This window comes from Calliphora vicina, chromosome 2 (genome assembly GCF_958450345.1).
Source record: "Calliphora vicina chromosome 2, idCalVici1.1, whole genome shotgun sequence".
Taxonomy (NCBI): Eukaryota; Metazoa; Arthropoda; class Insecta; order Diptera; family Calliphoridae; genus Calliphora; species Calliphora vicina.
The window spans coordinates 36,128,581-36,148,742 of NC_088781.1; the positions used below are offsets into that span (position 1 = coordinate 36,128,581).

Consider the following 20,162-nt stretch of genomic DNA (forward strand, 5'->3'; position numbering starts at 1 on the left):
TCTATATTAATGACTTAGTAATCCAGATATAGGTCAAAAATCGAGGTTATCCTGGTTTTTTCCTCATATCTCAGCCATTTGTAGACGGATTTTGCTGATTTGAAATAGGAAACTTCTCGAAAGCATGTCTGACAGAGTTATTGAAGATTTGGATCCCGAAGATATCTGGGGTATTCAGAAAATTGATTTCAACAGACAGACGGACATGGCTTAATCGACTTCGCTATCTATAAGGATCCAGAATATATATATGAACTGCATATAAGTAAAGTTCAATTTAAAAACTCTCTATATTGTTAAGATCTTCAGAAGATTGTTAAAATCTTCAAATTCAATTTAAAAACATTTCGTTATGTAGTATACCTCAAAGTCATCAACAACTAACTTCAATCTTAAAACTTGTTCTAACTTTATTTATTCAGCGCGTGTAGCTGGTTGGTTTTTGTTTTTCCATTTTTCCAACTAAATGGGCCAGGTGATCCAACTTTGTCTTCGCTAACAATGACCTTTCGCCCTATTCATCTTGCGCCAAGAACAATGTGTATGTGTGTCATCTTTTGCGGTCCCGAGTATTCTTTTCAATATTAATTTCTTAGAAGCAATTCCTTTTGCTGGCTTTTCAAAACATTTACTCCAATGTTTTTTCAATGATTTAATGGTTGTAAGTTGTATTCTTTTGCTGTCTTGTTGGAATTTATATGCTAGAAGCCTGTGAGTGTGTTTGTAAGGATGTGTTCCTTTTTTTATTGTTATTGTGCAACACCGGTCGGCCCGTGGCAGTGATTTGATTTTTCTCTGTTGTTTTTTAATCTATTGTACTACAAAAATCTATCTATACTTAGTATTTTGTTATTGCAGTAGTTGTAGTTTTTTTTTTTCATAAGATCCTTTTGTCATCAATATCACACATCATTTTTATATGAATGTACTGAGATGTATGTATTTGTTTGTGTTGTTGTTTGAGATTTTATTCATTTTTTTTACTTAAGATTTTCAATTGAAATAGATCGATTTTACTTTGTTGATTTTGCTTTTTCATCGTAGACAACGTAATGTTTTGCAATGTGCTGAAAGGTGCAGAGATCATTTTGAGCTATGCACCGGGCCTTAGGAACAGTGGCGGAGAAGAAAAATTATAAAGATTGTAGGGTTTTGAGTTCATTTAATCTACAATATAAATTTAAAAATAACTGCTCATCTTTTGAGTGCAATATCGGATACTCTGTTCCAAAGTGAAGAGTATCCCAGAGAGAGCATTCTCCATCGATCGAAAGAAGTAGTAGTCGGACGGAGCACGGTCTGGAATATAAGGGGGCTGAAGCAAAACGCGACCACTTTATTGTAAATACTTTTTAACAGGTATACCAACATGTGGCCGAGCGTTGTCATGATGAAATATTACGGTTTCATGTCTGGCCGCATATTCTGGCCGTTTTTCGACCAATTCTAACTTTAAACATATCAGTTGCTTTCGCTATAGTTTCCTTGTGATGGTGAGGTCAGATTTCAGCAAAATACAGAGAATTACCTTAGCGCCATGGACATTTGGCTTTGATGTCGATTCGGCTGGTTGGCCGGGCTTCACATATGATCTCTTACGCTTCGGGTTATTGTAATCGCAAGTAATGATTTTGTGCTAAAATAGTTTTCTTTTACAGCGTTCAAAGATAATTTCGAACATACAAAATTGTGTTTCAAGGTCTCTCGGCTTCAATTCGTATGGTATCCAATTGCCCAGCTTTTGGATGAATCCTGCTGCTCGCAAACATTTAGAGATTGCTACTTGAGTAGCTCGCAATGATTTTGCAAGCTCATTTTGAGTTTTACAACAATCTTCATGAAGCAATGCCTCCAATTTTATGTCTTTTGATGGAATTTTTTTAAAAAGATAAATTCGAGTGAGTGACAAACGTTATTGTAGCTCTTCTTGATGTTTTAAAGACTTTTGTTTTGTGGTGAATACACTATCCTTTATCTGTTGTCTATATTAATAGTTGCTGGATGGATTTGTTCTATCAAGTCCGTAAACAGTGGCTTTTATTAAGCTTTGATACATCTGACTTATAGTGAGCGTTATCTTGGTCTACGTCTGATTGCAAATAAGTGGAAGTGCAAGGCTTTTAACAACGACATAACCCGGAGATCTATGATCCTGAAAATGGGGACTATGTTCTGAATAATTTTGACAAAATTACGTAGACTGGTGGGTTTTTAATGACCCTGTCTCATAAAAGTCCTGTAACTCCCCTGAATATTTATTTAGATATAAACATAGAACAGAACAGCTACTACTACCAACGTGGAGGCCATGTGTAAATATAAAAACAATAAAAGGCACAAGTACACGATGCCGGGTTTGGACCTAAAACGATCACCAATGCGTTGAATATCTTACATTGAGATTTAAGACGGTTACAACCAAGTTCTTTGGTGATTAGGGGAGCGGTTAAGTGAAATATTAAACAAACTTGACATTAGGTGCTATTGCTGAGAAAAACACATTATTGATTACAGACCCCTGAAGAGAAGCAAAGTTTCTGTGACTAATGGAAGAGCAAGGAACTAATGAGATTTATTTTCAGCATTCTATATTGCAAATCTTAACTCAAAAACTTTATACTATATAAAGATTGTATATTATCTATAGAAGGAGGTTCCTCCTTCAATTCTGGTGGATGAGGTCTTATTAACACATTGACTGCCAAGGCACTTTCAGCAAATAAGATGCTGGGGGCCACAGGATTTTCTTTGGAATTTTTTATGGGATACTGAGTTAGAAAAAATACTCAGTACAAGTTCTGAAAGTGATGAAGAATGTGAAGATTACAGTTTTGATGAGAAACTTCCAGACAACATCGAAAAAATTCTTAAAATCTAGCACTATTGTCTGACATGGCTAGAGAGAATAAAAGTCGTGTCGGACATATGTGTCCGACGTGGCGTAAACCGCATAGTGCAGTGTCACACATATGTGTCCGACGTGGCAGTCAATGTGTTAAGGTCCTTGATACAGAGAACAGAACTGCAGAATGATGTAAACATTGTACAAAGCATCTTTGTGTAGTTCAGCACTCAGAGTAACGCAATAGAAATGGAAGGATTTAAATTGGATATGGAAGTTATATACGTGGTATTAACCCAGGCAAACTTTAAAGTCGTCAGTAATATTTGAAGAGTACGTGTTGTCAGGAGACCCTTTAAGGAATATTGTGCTATTATTTGACAGCTCTGAAGTTCTCAAAATTCCAAATAAACTAAAAGAAAATCAGTACTTATAATCATAAACAATCAAAAAAGGATTCGCAAAGACCTATTCAGGTGTTAAATTCAAAATTGAAGACTTTTATCTTGTTTGCAGGAACACCCATGGTCTTTGGTATACGATATTTATGCATCCAAAATATTTACGCAGATTCTGAAAATATTATAAAGGTTGTATACGAGAATTATTCAGGAATATCTAAATATGAGAATTCAAAATGTCCTTCACCATGAGTGGCTGGGTCTAATTGTATGGACGATCAAAAAGTAAAAAATCGTATAGCAGAAACCCAATCTACGGAAAATTCTAAGAAAGTTTCCTCTTTTATCTAATAAAAAAAACTAAAAAAATAAATACTGAAATACATTGGATAAAAGATGAAATGCGATAAGATAAGATTTGATTTTAAACCTATGGTTTTTTGAGGAAACTTTCTTGAATTTTCCGTAGATTGCCTTTCTTCTATACGATTTTTCGTGAAAAAAATCGACTCACCATAATATGTATGTATATAAGTTTGTCATTCCGTTTGTAATTTCTACATTTTTCATTTGTGATCCCACAAAGTATATATGCGAAGTCGATATAGCCATGTCCATCTATCCGTCTGTCCATCTGTATGTTGAAAACAACTTTCCGTAGCCCCCAAATAACTTACATACATGATTCATACATCAATATATCGGGAATTCTTCCGGCTCGGTTGCTATTAAAATCTACAAAATCGGCCCACAAATGGCTGAGGTATAAAGAATAAACCTGGACAACCTCGATTTTTTTCCTATTTTTGATCTATATTTGGAATACTAAGCCATTAATATAGACAATATGGATATCTAATGTTAGATATTTCAAGGTTTATTGCAACGATGTATGTATATAAGACTAATCGGGTAAAATATTTTTTAACCCGATTTTTTTTTTTCAATAATTTTTTATTTTGTCATAAATTTTTTTGTAAAAAAGACCCGATTTTTTTTTTTCAATAATTTTTTATTTTGTCATAATTTTTTTTTTACAAGAAAAATTAAAAAACAATTTCGAAAAAAAAAAATTTTAAAATATTTAATTTTGTTTACCAAAAAATTTTTATTTTAAAGTATAACTTGGTGAAGGGTATATAAGATTCGGCATAGCCGCATATAGCTCTCTTACTTGTTGAAAGTTTGGCAGCTTCCTATACTTCTTTTAAAAAATTCTATAACACGCCACTGCTTGACTAAGGCCTGATGTTTCATCACAACTATACTTCTGTCATTCCCTCTGAAAATCTTTTGTATTTTCAGCAACAAAAGATTTTGAGTCAAGGTGCAAAAATAGGATGAAACTCATTACAAATTGTATAGAAAACATTGAAAACAAAAACAGAAAACTCCCTCGCAAAAAAATTTAAAAAAAAACAAAATCAGAACAATAAGAGTGGTGAATTTTAGCAAGTGTCCTACATTTCACAAAACTCTAAAGAGAGAAACAGCACCTGCTATGAAAGCAAAAGAGAAGAGAGAAAAATTGGAAGCAACGATTTTATGAATGAATCTGTGACGGGGAAATACCCAGTTTATATTAGACTAGCAAATCAACTGAGTAATATTAATGAGTTTGTGTGTTTTACTACATAGAATGAATATGATTACAGCATGTACTGCATATAAGAAAAAGGACAAAAGTAAATAAACATCAAAGCAGGTACTTCTTACTCACTTCACTTCATGAATAACTATTATCCTAATCACATAACAACAAGTGGCGTGTGACAACATTATTAGTTCGAGACACAGCAGTGTCTGTGGCAGTCATCATTTTGCTTGTCTGGCTTGTGTGTGTGTTAAAGAAAACCAATGATAATTTTTAAAAGTCTGATATTTATTGCCACGGGGAATTACCATACTTATGAATGAATTACCTAAATGGACAATTTGCTTATCGGTTGCCTGCAAAACCGCTGAAATACCTGAGTTGTGGGAAAATAAATTTATCAAAATTTTACGCGTTTCTTCCTATTGTTTATGGGTCGCGGATATGAAAATGATTAAAATTATCAACATCGCACAAGAAAATATGATGTCACTTAAAATTGGATTTTCCATTGTGATAGCAAGATGAGCACGGAAAATTATTACATAAAACTTTAGCTCAGGTACTTGCAATTAACCAGAGACAGACATGTGTTTGGGAAAATTATTGTTTCTACAAATTAAAGTAATCTGGAATTTCTATTTATTAAATGACGAAAAACTAACCAGCTTAGTATTGAGCTTGGGCTCTCGAAACCCCTAATCAAATATAAACATTGTGATTGTAATAAATGTGGCTGATTAAATAATCGCTTGACTTTGTAATTGGATAATTTGGAAATTTGTATTGAAAGAAAATCCGGATATGTTTACGGATTTACAAAACAGAACATACAAGCAAGCAAAACTGTCTTTTCCCAACAACAACAGGAAAATCCCTTATACATTTTCATAATTTTTTCCCATAGGGAAAAACACAATTACACACGTTAAATATTTTCAGTTCATATATATTTTTTTTATTCTATGTTGTCCTTAATGATTTGTTTGACTATATTACGCGTTCTAAAACTGCGTGTCCTTTTGTGAAAATAATGTTGTTGCATTTATGCGGGAAGTAAATATTTTTCCCATCACACCCATACCATTGGTTTTCCTATAAATGTTCTCTCGTTTTGGTGTTTTTTGATGAGTTTGAAAATTGGAAAATTGTTTGGCATTTGGAATTTTACATCAAGTCATCGATCACATCGCATCGCATGTTGTTTTTTCGGTGGGTTTATCAAAAGTTTTTTCCACATTTATGGGAAGTTTAGTGTTTTGAAAATTGGTTTCTTTTCGAAGATGTTTCAGAGTTTCCTCAGTGGGTTTCAATATGTTTTCCTAATATGAACAACTAAGGGTTTTATGTGATATTGGGGGATTTATATTGTAAATTATGAAGATATATATTTTTTATTGCAGGACTTCCATATTTAATATCATATATTCTTTGAGTTTATTAAATAATTATTACAAACTATAACATCTAATGTTTATATTTCTTTACGAATGTTGAACCATATTTCCGAAGATCTAGAGTTCAATATGAATTTGCATTATGTTTTTGTTGTGCTTCAGAATTAATATCTTAAAAAACCTTTTTCGTCCATGTATGTGGAACCAAAATCCATCGGAAAATCAACCCCAGCTCCAAGATCGGGTGCAGAAGCCTAATCTGCTACTTATTCTAAATTATATGATTACCGAAACCTAAAAAAACGAAAATAAAAACCAAATGATTTCTTTTATGACGATCTTTGGCTTCAAATACCGGACACGATTTGGAACTTGGAACTTTCAGACGCTTGGAACAGATTCCACAAAACTGGAACAAATATGCAAAGAAGATAAGAACTAAAACTTACTTCTCCTAGGTCTGTGTGAAACCAGACTCCCTGACTCTGGATAGGTGTTAGCAACTGGCGGTTTTACATTGATATATTCTGGAAAACCTGCCGATGATCCATGGGCTATCCACCACATTCACAGAAAAAATTATATTTCAATTCAAACATTTATCCCATATTGAACTGGTAATTGAAACACAAAAAATAACAAAAATGTGTTTTCAATTACGAAAATTATCTATTCAATAATTTTTGTATTTGAAATTCAACCAATAACGAAAATTGTATATTCAATTGTCAAAATAATCAAATTCAAAACTCAAAATTCAATAGAAAATATCAAGAAATTTTGTTTTTGAACAAATGAATACTTGATTTAATTATGAAATAATTGAAACCAGTTCAATATGTGACAAATATTTGAAAGGTAGAAAATTAGATAGTTTAGAGAGCAGGAAAAAAACTTGAAAGGATTCACGTTCAGCAGGAACCTCTTGTTAAGTTTTCTTAAAATTGTTTGAGCAAGAAGGACTGCAAGTTATTTTATAATTTCAAACTAAAAAAAAGATATCGAGGTTAGTAAATGTTGAGTATGTTCTAGAATCCATATTGATAATGAGTCTAATCAGTATGTTTGAGGAGTAGAGCTTCAGATATTTGGAGCATTTAATAATAAATAGATTGATAAGTATGAATTTCTATGGCTACTATTTTTGGCCGAAGTTAACTATTTTCAGATTTAGTATAACATCTTCAGCATAAGCTTAATTCACGGAGTCTCAAGATTCTTAAGTATCACCATGTATATTTCATCCATAGATCCTTTATAGGACCTCTACTCCTTCTCTAGATCTGAATAATAGCAGTTCATTTGTGAGCATCTATGTTGAATTTTGTGGAGTTTGTAAACAAGTCTCCAATTCTCAGGATGTTTAATAACTAATCAGCAGGGCAACCAAAATTATGCAATATCATATTTTTTGCTGTGCGTCGTATAAACGTATGAGTTAGTTATTTATCCGTTTCAGACAATTTTAAGAATTTTGCCATCGATTTGTTAGTGCATATTTTTGCATATTTTGCTCTTTACAGCATATTTTATCATATTTGGCTTTTTATAGCATATTTTGGCATATTTAGCTCATAACTGCATATTTTTGTTGCATATTTTCTTTTTTTAATTATTTTGTTTTCTTAATATAATTTTATTGTTTGCATTGTAATTTTTCATTTCTATATTTTACTATTTTTCAGGGTCCAATGATAATTGGCCTAAGTTACTTAAAGAAAAAATTAGAATACCCATAATCGCCTTATCTTCATTGAATTTTGGTGGATTTAAGGGAGCTTAATTTCCGTATATTTGAATTAAATTAAAAAAATACAAACACAAATATCAACATTTAACAAATAATAAAAAATACGTAAAAAATGTACCCAGTAAGCACCAAAGTCCCAAAAATTCAAGCACTTGAACATTTTGTTATAATTTGACTTGAATGTAAAAATAATTATGTTTTAAACTTGAAAAATATTTGAAAAATTAAATATTTTTCAAACAAAAAACATATGGCTTAAATTTATATTTCCTTTTTACTGGATAATGATATTGAGATAAAGTGTAATACAACTGCAATTCAATTGTAATTCAATTGCTTGACTATAATTAAAGGCTTGAATTACACTTGCATTCAACTTGAATTCCAGCAAAAATGCTTATTGGGTAAATAAAATTTCAAAATTGTATGTATTATAGACAATTTCTTAACAAAATTTTGGATACATTTTCAAAATACAAAAAAAAAACTTAAGTTTGCTTTAGAAAGTTATGGTTAGGCATTGACAGTTTACCATTAATATAAAATTATTAAACAAATGTTCAGAATATTAAGATCTATTGAAAACCTCGCATTCATTGATAGATTTACACAAATTCTAACGAAGATATTAGATAGATAGAGGAAACAATGCTAAGCGTTTTGCTTGTCTGCTGATACAGCCAGAGTCTCTGACAGGAATCGAACTCGCAACTCTCAGATTGATAGTCCAGCACACTATCTTCTAGTACATCGGGTCACCCATTTTGAGTCCCAATGATAATCACCGCAGTCTTAAATAAAAAATATCATTCAACAATTGTAAGGCTTTTTGATAATTCTATTTAAATTTTTGAAGCCGAATTTATTTAGATGTTAACCTAAATACATGATGAATGCTCCAAAATCCATTTAAATTTTTTCACCAAAAAATTAAACACCCAACGAGTTTTTTTTAAATATTTAAATGATAAAAAGGTGGTTTTTAAATCTACATGTAGAATAGAAACATTTAGAGAAATTTATGCAGAACATCCTCTCCCTACTAATCCAATACATATTGGGGCACATGAATTCAGAAAGTCAAATATTATCCTAATAATTACTAAACAAATTTTAAGTATTAGACAGTTTAAAATTGAATTGATCAATTGATTAAGATTGTCTAAGAAACTCTACGGAAATTTAAAACAAAGAATTTGAAAACTTAAGTAAATACATAGTAATTTATTGCAATAATAAAATGAATTGAATCAGACTATTTTCATGTATAATTACCAAATTTAATTTATGAGCTCAATATTTTTTTTACTTTCTACTTATTTGTTTAATAAAACTTTGAAATTCAACAAAAACCAACTATTTTTAAGTGCATATTTTTTATATTTTAAGAGCATATTTTTCGTTTTTAAGTGCATATTTTATGCGCATAAAACACTTTTTTTAGAGCATATTTTTGGTTGCCCTGCTAATCAGTCATAACAATTGAAATTGATGCCAAAATTTTCCTTCGTCAAGTTGTAGTGGTACTGAGCTGTGGACTACACCATGATACTACCAGAGCTTACATTGCCGTTCTACAAATAATCCTGCTATTTATTATACTTTTAATCATATAGCAGAGTGGTCCTTGGATACCTAAAGATGTCACTGAAAATTTTAACACGTTTATTTTGTCATTCTTCGATTGAAGATAGACTAAACTGAGTTACACAATTTGTCAATTCCTGAGCTTAAATTGCAGTTCTTCAAGTACCACTGCAACTGCTAGTAAGAGTAATAAAAACAATTGGTATTAACTGACAGCTTATTAAAGATATTATTGGTATGGTCTCCGAATTCGTGAACATCATTTGGCTTTAGAAGACAATAAAAACACCAATGATATCTGGACCAAACCAAATAGGACCATAGTTACTCTGCTCTATTTATCATTCTGCTCCACCAATGTAGAATCTTCCTGGCCTTCGCCAAAGTTTGAGTTCTGGATAATATAAAGATGATGTCAAGATGGGCGAAATACAAATATTATAAATCAGTTTCACGAAAAATATACTTGAAATATACTGAGTTCAAAGACGATTTTGTTTGTTATATTTCAATTATTTATTAAATATGTTTAGAAAGAAACTACGGATGGATGAGTCGCAATTTTCATACCAACACATAAACACGTATAGTGAACTATCACGAATAATCTACTCTAGACTATAGAAACACCAACGATCTTTGGACCTGTTTGGTGATCCAATCTAAATAGGACCATCGTTGCTCTACTCTACTTATCACTCTGCTCCATCAGTGCAGCATCTTCCTGATCTTCTTCAAAGTTTGAGTTCTTGATAAGTTAAGAATGATGTCAAGATAAGCAAAATACAAATATTACAAATCAGTTTCGCGAAAATTTTCAATTCGGCAATGTAGTGATGAGAGTGTTTTGGTAAAGCATTGAAGATGTTTTTCAGTTATTGATTATATCTGAGTAGAGAGAAACTACGAATTGGTGAGTAGCAATTTCCATACCAACACACAAATATGAGATGTGTAGTTAAGGCATAATCTACTCTTCTGTCTATTTGATAAGAATGCCTTGAAATTTAAGATATTGCCTAAATATCAGAAGACAGAGCTCTATATTGTATGTTGTTCTCGATTATGATAATAATGTCATTAACATTTCGTTTGGTGTGTCCTTTAAGAGAACGCAAATACCTTTGCCATCTCGATAATCCTGGTTGCAGTAATTCGTTCATCTTTGATAATTCTGGCAGTGGGATGCAAGAAATATATCATCTCATTGGTTCAGATCGGAATACTTTCGGGTATGACACATCTCCTAAGTAGAATTTTGACTTAGGAACATGAAAAAGTTTGGCAGATGGAATTGGTTTGCATAATACTGTCTACACAAATTTATGATGGATATATCATTAGGTATACGATTAAGAGATGACTACAATTGCCTGATAATTATGATAATAATTTGATAATTTAATGATTTTAAAAATGGGACAGAAATTTACTTTACTATTTATCTAGTGCGTGCTTTCTCAAAATATTTATGTCTTATTCTAGCCACTTCTTCAGTCTTGCTTTCCTATGTTTTCATTAAAAATTGCTATTTATCGCTTTTCTAACTAGAGCGTTATGCTCAATTTGAGAGACATGTCCTAACCACTGTAATCGTTGTATGGACTAAATCCATGTCAGGATTTATTTCATAAAGCTTACGGTTCGTTCAACATCTATACTCTTCATTAGCAGAGTAGGAAATTTAGGAAAGACCTTTCTCTCGAATATACCCAGCATTGCTCTATCTACGTTCGCCCGTACTCATGATTCTTCGTCATAAAGATGCATTTATTTTTGTCTTGAGTGGGCTCTTGTCTTGAATTTTTTGGGCTCTTGTCTTGAATGTCAAAACCGAATGTAAATTCGGTTTTGACATTTGTGAAGTACAAATCAACAAGCCCTGAATCGGTTTACTCTGCAAGAATGTCGAATAATTGTTTCCGCATTCTTGTGGGTTGTGTTTGCGCAGCGTGAATTTCGTCGCAGATTTCCTGGCCTTTCGACACCAACTGGACAAACACTGTGGCGTTTGGCTACTCTCCTTGAAAAGACTGGGAAAACATGAGATATTCTCAAGGCTGGCCGGCCCGGATCAGCCGTTATGTGGAGAATATCGCTGCTGTTACACAAGATCTCGAAGAGGTACCCTGAACATCGACCAGACGATATGCCCTGCAATTGGTCTTTAGCCGGCTGTCGCTATGCAGAAATTTGGTGAATGATTTAAAGATGTTCCCTTAAACCGATGAGGCTCATTTACAGCTTAGCGGTTACGTGAATAAACAAAATGTATAATCGTTTCTGGAGCACTGAAAATTTGTGTATCATCCACGAAGAGCCATTACACTCGCTCAATGTTACTGCGTGGTGTGCTTTTTACGCTAGAGGAGACATCGGGCCATTTTATTTAGAAAAGACGACTGTATACGGCGCTCGCTACAGGGCTTTGATTACTTTTGCCCCACCTTGTATTTATACAAGTATTCCGAGGGGACATTTGTATGCCGGCTAGGTGAAGTCATGAAATCATCGATATTGATCGTTTTCAATATCCAACAAACCCTATTAATAGAGAGAGGGTTTGAAAATTATCAGCCAGTTAGCTAAACAGACAGACGGACAGACATAGCTATGAACAATTTTGCACAAACTACGCACTAAAAAATACTGAAAATATCGAAATTTATTATGATTTTCATAGTGTTATAAGAGTTTTTAAACACGTTAGATAAGGATAAAATAAAATGTAGTACTTATTGTATAAAATTCTAGCAAAATTGTTTATGGTTAGAAGATGTAAAGTCAATATTGTATAGTTTCACTATTGACTTTACATCTTCTAACCATAAACAATTCTACTAGATCTACGAAACTCCCATCAAATGCGTACATATATTCCTCCACCCCATTTTCAAAAGTGAACCTCAATACAAAAACAAATAAGTGTATACACTTTGTAGCAAACAGCACATGCCACCATCATAATTTCACATTTATCAACTTCACACACTCCACCACCAGACAGACGCACGAACTCACATCACAATTCACTCGCACTCGATTTACACAAGGAAGGAACAAGCAATCGACAACGACAACTACAACAATGATCAGCAACATGCAGGTATCTGAGAGAGTACTAGAAGTCAGCAATAATTTGTTGTTATTGTTTGAAATAGGAATTTCTCAGTGTTTTATGTTTCATTTCCCACAGTGTTACGCATTTGAGTCTATTTTTGGGTTTTTTTGTCTTTTATTTTGGAAATTCATATAAGAATTTTTAATTGGGGTGGGTTTTTTTCTATTGTATTTTGGTTTTTCCTCTAAAGGTAAGTAAATGCTGAGTTTTTGAGTGAAAATGATCCCCCTTTTTATATTTGAAAAACTATAATTTTTTTTTTTGGTGGACTGCATCATCTGTGTTTATGATGGAATTATGTGAGGTGTCATATAGTAACTCACATATTTTAACATCTGTGTGTAAGAGTTTGTATTTGGTTGCAACATCTTCTAATGGTTGTAATGGAGCTGATCTTGAAATGCTGTTTGTTGCTACTGCTTGTGCTTTACATTTGTTTGTTGGTTTCCCATTGATTTTCTCTGATTTCTAGGTGTCTTGTTGTGTTTAAATATGTGTCAATATTCGCATATTTTTAAGTGTTCGATGATATTCAAATGTGTCGTGGGGAATTAATGATATGTTTGTTTGGCTACAAATTGATTATTGGGGAATTTGTCTTGTGTATTTTGGATATAGAATTTCTGGGAATTTTTTTTATGTTTTAGTTGACTTGGATGGGAGTTTAGTTGGGCTATGAGTACTTAGATCTTATGAAAATCATAGAAATTGTAGTGGGAAATTTTCAAGTTCAAAGTATGTAACTGTATTATGAGATGCGTAATTGAGAATATGGAATTTTGAGGAATTATTAATAGATTCCTTGAAAGAAACTGAACTAGAAGATGATGTACTAGTAGGTTAAATATTTCAAAAGGAACTACTTTACATTTTCATTTGCACTACCTTATTATTACTTCCAGGAAACAACGATCGAAATCTTTTAATTAAAAATATATGAACATTTCCAAAATAATTATTAAACTATACTTATCTCTTGCTAATAAACTGTCATTGAGTTTAATAATCATGTCATTACGAAAACAAATTTAAATTAGGGGATTTTTAGAACAATCTTCTTATGCAACAAATTCTTTCAATATATTAAAATTAGTTAAAAGTTCGATTTATTTACAAATACTTCAGGAAATGTGTTATAACTTAAATACAAAACAAATTTAGTATGGAAATTTTTAAATAAAAATACAAATCTATTATGAATAAGCTGGGTTTTATTATTTTCCAAATTTTCTGTTAACTATTTGTATTGCAAATTTGCATAGTTAGTTGAAATAGTACGATCTATTTTTGAAAAGCAAAATCTATAAGTTGTGGTAAAATGTAAATGGATTGTATTAAATAAAGAACATTTGCTTTACTAAATCCTACTAGCATTCTTAAATATTTTAATGAATGCTATATTTCAAATATAACAAATATCTACATTTGGATTTAAAATTTATGAAGATCTTTTATATTAATTTCCGAAACAGATTCATACCATCTTGTTACATATATTTTGGTGTTTAAATAATACATCGACGACAAGCTGCGAAATCTATTCTAGCAGCGAAATGTGATTAAGCTTTCCTATTATTTTCTCTTATGTTCAAAGCCCTAGAAGTTTTAAAGATGGCATCATCTATAAGTGGGGATCATTTAGAGTTAAATATTACTCAAAATCCATATGAAACAGCATGTGGTTGATGATGAATTGTCTGAAGGTCATTCAAGTTAAAATACGAAACGATATCTGAAGGGTCTTATGATGTTGTTGCATCTATATTGGAGATTAAATTTTACATCGGCTAGAAGATGTTATATTTATTCTGGCAGTGGCAATGAAGCTTCCCTATTATTATCTTTTGTGTTTCAAGCCCGATCAGTTTTGGAGATGTGATTCAGTCAGCTTAAAGCTCAAATGTACTTATAGTAATGACCGTAGTTTCAACAAATAGTTAGATATATATCAGTGCTTAATTGCTTATGGAGTAAAAATATTTGGTAATTTTTATCTTTTACGCAAATTTAACTGCTGGGTATTAATTACAGTAGATATCTATTTGTTGAAATTAGGGCATAAGTCAAATTAAAACAAATTAAACTATGATCACAAGATAACTCCTCCATTTGTTAAGTACTTAAACCAAATAGTCCCCCAAAATAATTTTCTTTTGCAAATTTTTAAGTTTAATTCGAAAGTATTGACGCGAATCTTCTAAAAATCTGAGAACGTAAGTTGGAATATAGAAATAGATATGATGTATTTCAGAGGATGTATTTTTGTCTGTTGAGTTCTCTGTTCTCTGGCTCTCACAATTTTATAACAGGCAATGTGAGACTCATCAAACTCTGCAAATTAACAGATTTTGTTGGCTTCTATTCTGTCATTTCACGGCTCTGGCCAACATCTCGTGCTTTCGTGCTTTGAAAGGTTATTGAGGATAAATCTGAATAACATCAATTCGATCATCATTGGTTCAAAATGAAAACAATGAGTGTCGTTTACTTTTTGGGTATCTCAAAGGGATCATCTTTTAGAATAAACCCAAGATAGCTGTTTGAAGAGTGGCTGCCCGGTGAGCTTAACCTATCTTACATTGAATGAGAAGATAATGACTCGATTCTAATATTTGGTACCGACGGAATTTTTTCCTGGGAAAACCATTTTTTCTAATACGTGGATACATCCATTAATCTTATGACGTAATAAAAAAATTTGATAAAGTTTTTTGGAGTTTAAGATTCAACAGGATCTAACTCGGGTGTATGTTGATTTTGTGCTTTCATGTATTGGCAGCCTTTGATCGGACTCAGCTGTTTCAAAATCTGGTGAATATAGAACGTGATATTTGGAAAATTATATTTTCTCCGATTTCATCATGATTAATTGAAACTCATGTTCTTTATAACACAGTCCTCGAGAATATTTTGACTCTTTCTGATAGATTTTTGTGTTATAGTAACCAATAACATGGTAACAATAACTTTCTCTAAAGTAAGCTTTTGAAAGCTTAATATCTGTTGTAGAGATGATCTATATTTCTGATTAAATCTTTAGAAAATTTACTGGAGATAAATCATGAAAGCGATCGAATTTGGAAAAAGTTAAATTATATTTCCTGCTCTAGAAATAGGCGCAGATCCAGAAGGTGAAAATAGGAATGTAAAAAGATTAAATAAATGTTGATTTGTTAATCCCCCTCTTCCAAATGATTTAGCTGGATACGCGCCTGTATGGTGTGAATACGATTCACTATTGGAATCTTAAACAAATGTGGATTAAAAGAAACATGCTAATTTAGTTATGAATATTGTTTTAACAGATTTTCACTCAATTGATCTTAATTATATCTTCCATAAAAAAAAGTAATTCAAATCTATTTTTTTGTAATTACATATATAACAAATATAAAATATCTACACATTTAATTTTTTTCGTGAGTGATTTTCGGAAGTGGGTATAATATGGAAGCTATGGATCGATCACCATTAAATTAGGTCACGTAATTTCTTCATTGATTCTTTTAAAGTGATTTTCAAAAGTTGGCCTTCTATGGGAGCTATGACCAATTATGGACCGATTGCCATGCATTTTGGGATACCAACATTTTTAAGAGTTTTATGCTCGATAAAGTAGTTTTAGGAAGTGTTCCTTATATGAGAGATATGGTTAATTATGAATCGATCCTCACAAAATTTCTAAATATAATTTCTTTTCATATGAAACTTATTTATGGAGGATATTTTTGGGATACCTACATAAATTAGACCTTTATAACAAAAAAATCCTGTTTCGGGAGAACATTTGTATGGGGGCTAGGTGAAACAAAGGACCCATTTGAATCAGTTCATGTGTCAAATCTTATCGAAATATCTTAAAAGTTGCAACCTATACTTTGCGCACAAGTTTACATGGACAGTCGCCAGACGGACGGACGGACTGACGGACTGACGGACATCACTAAATCAAATCGGAAAGTATTAATCGATGGCGTTATACTAATATGTAGGATGACGTGGTAAACTTTAAAGTCAAATTAAAATAAAAAGAAAAATACTTATTTTAATTCTCTTCATTTTTTAAAGAATTTTGAAATTAAACTTAATATATTTTACTAGAAAATACTAACATTTATACAACTATTTCCTTAGTCATATTCATTTGCACTTAACCTTTGTTCTCTGCTCTGTTTAACCAGGCGACATTACACAGTTAAAGGAAAATCTGTCATTAATATTAAATTGTAGACTACGCATATAAACAGTAGCTTATCGAAAACATGCTTTAAGCATAATTACTGGTTTTTCCATTTCCTGGATATATAACTTTTAAACGGTGAGATCAATATCAAACGACAAATAAACTTTAGAATAAATAAAATAATCTTTTTGGAGTCTTTCCCACACAAACACATAAAGTACTTTGCATAACGTAAACAAATCTTGACCATATTATAATAAGAAAAATTCCCTCATAACTTTGGAAAATCTAAAGATCCAAAAACAAAATGCAATAGCAATGTTAAATATCGATTACCTGAATTGCGTGCTCGTAAAGATTGAGGTGAATTTCTTTGATTATCATCACATTGAGGGATTCTGACGTATTTTCCACTATGAATTGAAAAACTTCCCAATGTGAATATAATAATTTTATTTTGGCTGTTGGCTCAATTCTCCCTCGCACTCACCATACACACAGACGTTGGTACTCAGGTAGAAAACATACGTTCGGTAAAGACAAGCGGCAGCAGCAGCAACAGCCCTTCAATTTGAAAATAAGGGAGAGAACGAGAGAGAGGTATAGGAAAATCGAGAGATTAAATGATAACATGTACTCACGTGTACATGTGGGAAAATGTTGAAGAATCCACCACCGATTTTTGACTAGAGAGCTGGCATATAAAAGGAGGCGCAAAGAGCTAACCTGTCATAGCAGCTCAAACGCTCAAACAGTAAACAACACAAATCATTTACAGAAACATAACAAAGTTATTTAGTGAACACTTTTCAAAAATACTCGTGATTTTTAAAAAAAAACATTTTCTTTTGTATTCTTTTATTTTGATTTAATAACACCAACAAAACATAAACACAAAAATGGCCACCAACTACAAAAGTTGTCCATTGAAAAAACGTCCCATCGTCTACGTTAAAGACGATGAAGAACTCTTGCAACAACAACAACCCATTGTGCACTACGAACAAATGGAAGCCTTGGCTTTGACCAAGACCTCCAATGTCAGTGATAATGTTGATCAGCCACAAGATTTATCATTGAAACGTAAAGCTAACGACAGTTTCGTGGATTATGTCGTGCCAGCTAAACGTGAATATGTTTTAAATCTATCCAACAAATCATCATTATCACCTTCATTGGAAAGACGTCCACAATCACCAGCACAGGATTTATCTGGCAGTTCTGTCATGTTATCTCCTGCTTGCGAAACTGATTCCAGCATGGAATATCAACCAAGTGATATTCACTTGAGAGGATTAACTACCGCCACAAATGGTTATACCAACAATCCCTATCAATCAGCTTTTGTAATGGCTGCTGGCTGCAATCCTATGACTGCCTTGTGGAACACCTATCAACCCGACATCTCGGCCATATTCCCATCACCAGCATCTTCAATTGCCTCGGCAGCATCTCCTGGCTCAGCCTACAGCTATCAACACATTACACCACCCTCAAGTCCCGGCTCAGAAGTAAATTCTGAACCAGAGGATCTTTCAGTGCGTAATGATATTCCTCTGCCAGCTTTATTCCATCTATTCGATGAAGCACCCAGTCATCAGTCACCAAACTCATCGGCTTCTTCGGTCTACTCGCACAGCAGCTCAACCAGTTCATCATCTTCATCAGCCTGCTCCAACACTTCCAGTACAGCCAACAAGAATTATCGCTTCAAGTGTGACAAATGCAACAAGATGTACTCCACCTCCATGGGTTTGTCGAAACATCAACAATTCCATTGCCCAGCTGCTGAATGCAATCAGGAGAAGAAGCAACATGCTTGCCAAGACTGCGGTAAACTCTATACCACCATGGGTGCCTTGAAAATGCACATTCGCACTCATACTCTGCCCTGCAAGTGCCCCATCTGCGGCAAGGCCTTCTCCCGTCCATGGCTGTTGCAAGGTCACATTCGCACTCACACCGGCGAGAAGCCCTTCCAGTGCCCCGATTGTCCACGCTCATTTGCTGATCGTTCTAACTTGAGAGCTCATCAACAAACTCATGTGGATGTTAAGAAATACGCCTGCAAGGTCTGCCACAAATCCTTTTCACGCATGTCTTTGCTCAACAAACATGCCAGTTCCAATTGTACCATCACAATTGCGTAAATACTGGCAACACTACACTATGCCTCTGCAACAAACCAACAGTACAAAGCTCTGCCACAAAAGAGAGTGAAGTTGAAACATTCCGCTGGAAAGGATTAATTTATTTTTTTCTTTTATATTTTTTTTTTAATAATTTTACTTTAGTTTTAAAAGCAAAACAAACAAACAAACCTCATTATTTTACTATTAAGTTTATGGAAGACAATAATTATTATTAGAGATACTCATATTATTAAGTTTATTTTATTATTATATAATCATACATATTAAGTAATTCCTAATTATAAGTATTAATTAACGGTGCTATATTGTTATAGTATAAACATTATTCTTAAACTGAACTTAAATTTTTATTTATTTTATTTCTTTTTCAATATTTTGGCATTGAGTTTAAGTTCTAGTCTCTTTTTTTTCTTCATTTATTTTAACATTTATGTACATTATTTTGACAAATTGGAAGACAGCATTTTACCAAAATTTATTTAGTTATTATTTTTTAATGTTTTTTTTATTATCAAATTTTACCTTTTTTTATATTTTGTAAATTTATTATTAAGTTTATCTATCTTATTTTTTTTTGATTTTATAAAATAAATATATATTTTTTCGAAAATACTTTAAAAAAACAAAAATTTTACAAATATCTTTTTATTTAAAATTGAAATATTCTTAGATCAGTAGTAGATTTTCTACTACATAGGAAAAAAAAATGGCTTTAAAAGCTTAGTACTCTATTTCAAAATCATGGTTTCGGTTTTGAAAAATTTAAAACCTATCGCTTTAGGTTAATAATATAGAAAAATGTTTTCAAATACACACACCTAAAGAAATAAACATAAATGACTCGAATTAAACTTTAGTTGTCCAAAACTTACAAAAATATCAAAGCATAAACAAACACCAACAAAAAACTGCCTAACCTATGAAAGCCAGCATTATACTTCAGCTGAAGCAATTATTCTAATATAATTTGATTTGACATTAGAGAAATTGGAAGAATCATCTTGATCTAAAATCCTATTGCTCACTTTGTTTGTTACATACAAGAGTTTGTTTTTCATTTCTTAATTTAAAATTTTTATACTGAAAAAAGTTAAAAATTAAAAATCGAAGAATAATTGTCGGTTTTAGGTTAGT

At 32.2% G+C, this 20,162-nt stretch overlaps 1 protein-coding gene across 1 annotated transcript; it reads left to right on the forward strand.

The window, feature by feature from the left end:
- Positions 1-17,738: 17,738 nt before the first annotated feature.
- sna (snail) lies at positions 17,739-19,459 on the forward strand. Its single transcript, XM_065501002.1, has one exon. It carries the CDS (start codon positions 17,775-17,777, stop codon positions 19,023-19,025), a length of 1,251 nt encoding a protein of 416 aa, XP_065357074.1. The 5' UTR covers positions 17,739-17,774; the 3' UTR covers positions 19,026-19,459.
- Positions 19,460-20,162: the final 703 nt, after the last annotated feature.

Excerpts from the sequence above, each read along its gene's own strand:
- sna (XM_065501002.1), top strand. The coding sequence starts at position 17,775 with ATGGCCACCAACTACAAAAGTTGTCCATTGAAAAAACGTCCCATCGTC.